This window comes from Labeo rohita, unplaced genomic scaffold (genome assembly GCF_022985175.1).
Source record: "Labeo rohita strain BAU-BD-2019 unplaced genomic scaffold, IGBB_LRoh.1.0 scaffold_292, whole genome shotgun sequence".
NCBI lineage: Eukaryota > Metazoa > Chordata > Actinopteri > Cypriniformes > Cyprinidae > Labeo > Labeo rohita.
In genome coordinates this window covers 78746-86056 of record NW_026129209.1, presented here as the reverse complement: position 1 = coordinate 86056, position 7311 = coordinate 78746, and the positions used below count along the sequence as shown (strand labels likewise).

The 7311-nt window shown below is 36.9% G+C and overlaps 1 protein-coding gene across 1 annotated transcript; it reads right to left on the bottom strand.

The window, feature by feature from the left end:
- Positions 1 to 251: 251 nt before the first annotated feature.
- Positions 252 to 6849, bottom strand: LOC127160139 (butyrophilin-like protein 2). The gene is made up of 2 exons (XM_051102792.1): positions 6753 to 6849; positions 252 to 604 (listed from the first exon to the last, which is right to left on the bottom strand). Exons 1-2 carry the CDS (start codon positions 6832 to 6834, stop codon positions 252 to 254), a joined length of 435 nt encoding a protein of 144 aa, XP_050958749.1. The 5' UTR covers positions 6835 to 6849.
- Between the last annotated feature and the right edge of the window lie 462 nt (positions 6850 to 7311).

The following is a 7311-nucleotide window of genomic DNA, read 5'->3' as shown; positions in this document are numbered from 1 at the left end:
CCGTCTTTTGTCAAGTTGTGATGTTAGTGGGCAGAGGTAATATACATCATAAAAGGCACCAAACCACAGAATATGACATATACTCCAGTAATTTTTTGGAGAGGAGGACCCTCCCACATTTATTTTGCTTCCGACGCCCATGCTCAAACATATAATATTGGTGCATCACTAAAACACAAATAATCAAACCAGTTCAAACCTGTACTGTACGGTTAACTATTAAGAATCAAGTTTGATTTGTTTTTATCTGTTTACTTACTCAGAGTCAGTTTTGCCTTGGCTGAAAACACACACTCCTTCTTGTTGTAAATTCTACATGTATACTGTCCTTTATCTTCAGCTGTCAGTTTGTCCAGACTGAGGGAGAAGTTTCCATGTTTAATGTGATCAGTAAAGAAATGAGCTCTTTCTTTATAATCCTGCTGTTGTTTCTCTGCTTGACTCTGACCATCTTCATACAGATGAACTAAAATATCTGAGTTTTTTGTTGTTTTTCTCCATTCCACCTTCAGATCTTCAGTTAGTAAGTTTGGAGGAACATGACAGGGCAAAACCACTGAACCTCCCAGATGAACATTAGTGTTAGAATTGTGCACAATCAAACCTGAAAAGGAAAAGACATTTTATCTCTATTGTGAGGTAAATGTTGAGGCAAAATAACCCCACTATCAATCTCTGTCTAGACTGTTTTAATGACCCTAAATACAGTACATGGGCCTTTTTGTGACCGGATTAAAGAAGAAGTCCACTTCCAGAACAACAATTTACAAATAATTTACTCATCCCCTTGTCATCCAAGATGTTCATGTCTTTCTGTCTTCAGTCATAAATAAATTATGGTTTTTGAGAAAAAGATTTCAGCATTTTTCTCCATATAATGGACTGATATGGTGCCCCGAGTTTGAACTTCCAAAATGTAGTTTAAATGCAGCTTCAAAGGCTCTAAATGATCCCAGCCGAGGAAGAAGGGTCTTATCTAGCAAAACGATCTGCCATTTTTTTTTTGAAAAATAAAAATTTGTATACTTTTTTAGCACAAATGCTTGTGTAGCACAGGCTTTGGGATGTGCGTTCTTGAACGATTCATTCATTTTGAACGATTCTTTAATGTGACTCAGGAAGAACAAGTCATCTCGGGGAGTGATTCGTTCAGTCGTGCATGTGCAACATCCTATTAGGTTCATACTGGAATTATTTCACCTGTTCGGGTCTTCGAGTCTTCGGGCTTCGAAAACTTGTCAGATAAAAGGTGAGGTGAGCTAATAATAGACTAAAGACCCAGGTAAACAATGAATGAATATTTTCTGTTTCTTATAGCATTTATAGTTTTGTCTTGTTTGTAGCTTGATCAACGTTTGTGTAAGCAGTAGATGTGTTAGGGAAGTAACACATAACATTTTAATTATATTTTGCTAAAATGAACAAAATGACTCGAAAAAAGATTCATTCATTTTGCTGAATGAGACTCAAAGGTGTGAGTCGGTAAAATGATCTGAACTTCCCATCACTACTACGAATCACGTCTAAGTTCATTGTCTGTGTACTCTGGCTCAAAAAGGTAGAAAATTGCAAAAGACTCCATCTTATTTTCTCCTACAACTTCAAAATCTTCCGACATCATTGTACCTTTTTGTTTGTAAACAGTGTTTGACTTGCACTTTTTTTAGTTTTTTGTGCATTGCTTTGTAAACACTAGGTCTGTAGTTCTGTGTGACCTTTCCATGTTATTCAATAGTACGTAGCGTCGTGGACACGCATCCCAGAGCCTGTGCTACAGCTTGTGCTTAAAAAGTACACAAATTAGTTTTTCTCAGGCAGGTCGTTTCACTAGGTAAGACCCTTCTTCCTTGATTGGATCATTTAGAGCCTTTGAAGCTGCATTTAAACTGCATTTTGGAATCGGGGCACCATATCAGTCCATTATATGGAGAAAAATCCTGAAATGTTTTCCCCCAAAAAAAATTTCTTTACAACTGAAGAAAGAAAGACATGAACATCTTGGATGACAAGGGGGTGACTACATTATATGTGAATTGTTGTTTTGGAATTGGACTTCTCCTTTAATGGGACATTATCAGAAACATTAATGGTTTGTCTCTGTGTTTTTTTCTTACTATGTTGTAGTATTGAATTGCATCACATTACTATCCGTAATTCCATTGTTAGTCAACACTTTTTTTCCTGCTAATTTGCATGCTGTAAATTTGGGCTCCATGTAATGAAGCATAACCCAGACATAAAAACTTTAGGATGTTCCAAATTCCAAATTCAACGATCTAAATTCACCAATACTTTAAGAGCTGCTACTAGAAATTTCTTTAATGTTTTATATCCTGTCTTATCTCGTATTGGTGTTGTATTTGTCAAAATATGAATAACTAATGATAGATCAAACAAATCTAACTCATTAAACTCTATCTAACTCATATATCACTCTAACACTCTTTTGACTTTTTGATTTTTTCTATACTGTAAATATTTCTATACTGTGTATATATGAAAATCAACAGCAGCCATTTTATTTACCATCCTTACACACTCAGTAAACATTAATGATTGTGATGATGGCTATTACAGTTTTTTTCAACTGCTTACACACAAAATCTAGAACCGCACACCATGATATGATATGATCATAACCTAGATGTGCTATGTTTGACAGAAACCTGGCTAAAATCAGATGATTACATTATCTTAAACGAGTCTACCCCTCATGATTACTGTTATAAACATGAGCCATGTCTAAAAGGTAAAGGGGGAGGTGTTTCTACAATTTATAGCAATATTTTTAGTGTTTCACAGAGAGCGGATTTCAAGTATAACTCGTTTGAAGTAATGGTGCTTCATATAACATTATCCAGAGAAACAAGTGTTAATGATAAATCCCCTATGACGTTTGTACTTGCTACTGTATACAGGCCACCAGGGCACCATACAGATTTTCTTAAAGAATTTGCAGATTTTATATCTGAGCTGGTGTTGGCTACAGATAAGGTCTTAATAGTAGGTGACTTTAACATCCATGTTGATAATGAAAAAGATGCACTGGCAGCTGCATTTACAGACATTCTAAATTCTATTGGAGTTAGACAACACGTGTCAGGTCCCACTCATTGTCGAAATCATACTCTAGACTTAATACTGTCACATGGAATTGATGTCAATGCCGTTGAGATTCTGCAACAAAGTGATGATATCTCTGATCATTATCTAGTCTTGTGTATTCTCCAGATGACTAAAACTGTAAATTCAACTCCTTATTACAAGTATGGTAGAACCATCACTTCTACTACAAAAGATTGCTTCCTAAGTAATCTTCCTGACTTATCTGAATTGTTCAGCATGTCCAATATCTCAGAAAAACTTGATGATGTAACATAAACTATTGACTCTCTCTTTTCCAGGACTCTAGATATGGTCACTCTACTGCGCCTAAGGAAGATTAAGGAAAACAGTCCGACCCCGTGGTATAACGAGCACACTCGCGCCCTAAAGAGAGCAGCCCGGAAAATGGAGCGCAGCTGGAGGAAAACAAAATTAGAGGTTTTTCGTACTGCTTGGCGGGAATGTACCCTATCATACAGAAAAGCGTTAAAATCGGCCAGATCTGATTACTTTTCGACTCTTTTAGAAAAAAACAAACATAACCCTGGGCATTTATTCAATACAGTGTCTAAGTTAACAAAAATTTACCTCTAATTAAAATTAACCTCTAATTAAAAAAACACAACTTGACCCCAACTGTCGGGATTATGTTCTGTTTGTCTTGCCTTCCTTGTGTTTTTCCCTTGTGTTTCTTGTGTGTTTGGTTTAGTCCAGGTTCCCCCCTTAGGTTTTAGTGCACTTGGTATTGTCTTGCCCATATTTGTACTTCCCCTCATTATCTCGTTTGTGACCACTCCCTTGTCTTTATGTATTTAAGGTCTGTTTGTTCCACATGGTAGTGTCGGTGATTATATTGTTGTTAGTTCTTTCTTTTGTCGTGGTTGCTGGTTCCCTGTATTTCCCCGAGTTTGTTCTCTTTGGTTTAGTTAATAAAGCAGTATTTGTTGGATCTCCGCTCTCCTCCTGCTCCTTCCGCACACGACGACTACCCGCGTGACACCAACGAATTAACTAATTACAGACCTATCTCGAATCTCCCATTTCTGTCGAAGATATTAGAAAAGGTTGTATCCTCACAATTATCTTCCTTCCTACAGAAATATGATATCTGTGAGGATTTTCAGTCAGGTTTTAGACCATACCATAGTACTGAGACTGCTCTTATTAGAGTTACAAATGATCTACTCTTGTCATCCGATCATGGTTGTATCTCTCTGTTAGTGCTACTGGATCTTAGTGCTGCATTTGATACTGTTGACCACAACATTCTCCTGAATAGACTTGAGAATTGTTGGCATTGGTGGTAGTGCATTGGCATGGTTCAATTCGTATCTATCTGACCGCCATCAATTCGTGGCAGTAAATGAAGAGGTATCATATCGATCACAAGTGCAGTATGGAGTACCGCAAGGCTCAGTACTAGGGCCATTACTCTTTATGCTTTACATGTTATCCTTGGGTGATATCATCAGGAAATATGGTGTTAGCTTTCACTGTTATGCTGATAATACCCAGCTCTATATTTCCTCGCAGCCCGGCAAAACGTACCAATTTGAAAAACTAATGGATTGTGTAGTTGAGTTAAAAAATTGGATGACAAGTAATTTCTTACTGCTAAATTCTGAGAAAAAAACAGAGGTACTAATGATTGGGCCTAAAACCTCAGCGTGTAATAACCTACAACACTGTCTAATACTTGATGGCTGTTCTGTCAATTCTTCGTCATCAGTTAGCAACCTAGGTGTGCTATTTGATGGTAATCTTTCCTTTGAAAACCACATCTCTAGTATTTGCAAAACTGCATTTTTCGTCTCAAACATATATCTAAATTACGACCTATGCTCTCAATGTCAAATGCTGAAACATTAATTCATGCGTTTATGACCTCACAGTTAGATTATTGTAATGCTTTATTGGGTGGTTGTTCTGCTCGCTTAATAAACAAACTCCAGCTGGTCCAAAATGCAGCAGCTAGAGTTCTTACTAGAACCAGAAAGTATGATCATATTAGCCCGGTTCTGTCAACACTGCACTGGCTCCCTATTAAACATCGTATTGATTTTAAAATCTTGCTAATTACTTATAAAGCCCTGAATGGTTTAGCTCCTCAGTACCTGAGCGAGCTCCTATCACATATCACTTATAGTCCCTCACGTCCGCTGCGTTCTCAAAACTCTGGAAATTTGATAATACCGAGAATATCAAAATCAACCGCGGGCGGCAGATCATTTTCTTATCTAGCGCCCAAACTCTGGAACAATCTACCCTACAATGTTCGGGACGCAGACACACTCTGTCAGTTTAAATCTAGATTAAAGACCCACCTCTTTAACCTTGCTTACACATAACACATTAACACATTTCTATAATTCAAATCCGTTAAAGGATTGTTAGGCTGCACTAATTAGGTCAACCGGAACCGGGAACACTTCCCATAACACCCGATGTACTCAGTGCATCGTCAGAAGAATGGCATCTACGCTGATATTAGTCTGTTTCTCTCTTATTCCGAGGTCACATTAACCACCAGATCCAGTCCGTATCCAGATCAGATGGTCAATGCAGTCCCCCGGATCCAGTCCAAACCCAGCCCAGAAGGTGGATCAGCACCTAGAGACGACCTCTACAGCCCTGAATGTCAGCGGAGTCCACATCAACTAGATGAGCCCCAGAGACGGATCCACAGTGAGAACCACATCACCTAGATGGCTGTCGGCACAAGACCACGGGAACTTTGGCCAGAGGAGAACTGGTCCCCCGACTGAGCCTGGTTTCTCCCAAGGTTTTTTCTCCATTTGTCACCGATGGAGTTTTGGTTCCTTGCTGCTGTCGCCTCTGGTTTGCTTAGTTGGGGACACTTTCTCTTAACACAATATTGCATTTTATTTTATTGTTTTTGATTAACTACCTTTATTGGAGTGTCTAATGTTGCCTTTAGCATTGTTGATGTACTGTTTCCTATTTAATACTGTACAGCCGCCTTGTCACAATTCTGTATTGTTAAAGGCGGTATATAAATAAAGGTGACTTGACTTGACCAAATCTGCAAAACCCATACATTAATTCTCAGCCTTTGACTCAATTTCATTAAAGACTTTTTGCAAAACACAACAAACAATTCTCTATGTAACACACACAAGTCTAGGCTTTGGAATAATTACCTATTATGTTTGGTTTTATGTTTGGTTTCTGTCAAACTACACATGGTTGACGTATTTCTTTTCTTTTATACTGTGTACTATTTCAATCTTGCTTTTGTGTTTACTGTGGATTTTTTTAATATCTCTCTGTTATTTTTTGACTTGTACAGAAACATAGGAGCTCATAAAAGAAGAACTTTAGGTTTTGAATAACTGAGTGTGTGATTATGATATATCTAAAATATAATATGGTGTTTGCAAGATAAGACAAAAGTTTGCTTTTAAGATGTTTGTGATATTTTGAATACATTGCTTCATTTTGCAAGAGATGTGAGGCATTTTGCATTTTGTGTTTGCAATTCTCTGATCTGTGTGTAAAGTTGTGAAAAAAATGAGACAATTTTGAAATTGTGTGTAAGCAGTTTAAAAAAACTGTATTATTACTGGGTTCAAATTTATTTTCTGTTGAATCACAACAAATCAGAGTATTTCCTGTTTCATTTGTACCTTTAGTAGATGATCTGCAGTAGATCAGACAGAAGAGCAGCAGTGCAGATCCAGATGCAGAAATACAGAGAATCAACACCATTATGTGTAAAACTGAGAAACCTGAAAAACACAGACAGTTATTGGACAATGTTATTATTGTGTAAAGTTCATTATAAATATCGTAAAGATTTGTCCCCAAAGTATGATGAAGTAGGAACACAGAGCTAAAATAGAAGAGTCCATAGCTTTCTATTGTTTTATAGCTAATTATAAAACTATAAACTATAATGAGTAGCTGAAATAAATGTTAATTCATTCATTCATTCATTCATTCATTCAAAAAAAAAAAAGGAAAAAAAAAAAACAATTTTACTGCACTATTTGATCTCTGTGTCTGATTTGAAATGAGCAGAATGTCAGAGCTAATGAGCTGTAACTGATGAAAGTAACTATCATTTTAACCCTTTCGGTCAAATATTGCACTGCAAACGTCATTAACAGCTTACCCTGCATTCAAGATATATTTGAGGAGCTCTTTTCCAAAACACTATAAATCCATTTTGATTAATTTGAGTAA

What these genes read in the sequence shown, in the direction of transcription:
- LOC127160139 (XM_051102792.1), bottom strand. Translation starts at nt 6,834, where the DNA reads ATGGTGTTGATTCTCTGTATTTCTGCATCTGGATCTGCACTGCTGCTC. An exon ending in CTGCAGATCATCTACTAAAG is followed by an intron (nt 605 to 6,752) that starts GTACAAATGAAA and finishes TTTCCTTTTCAG; the next exon opens with GTTTGATTGTGCACAATTCT.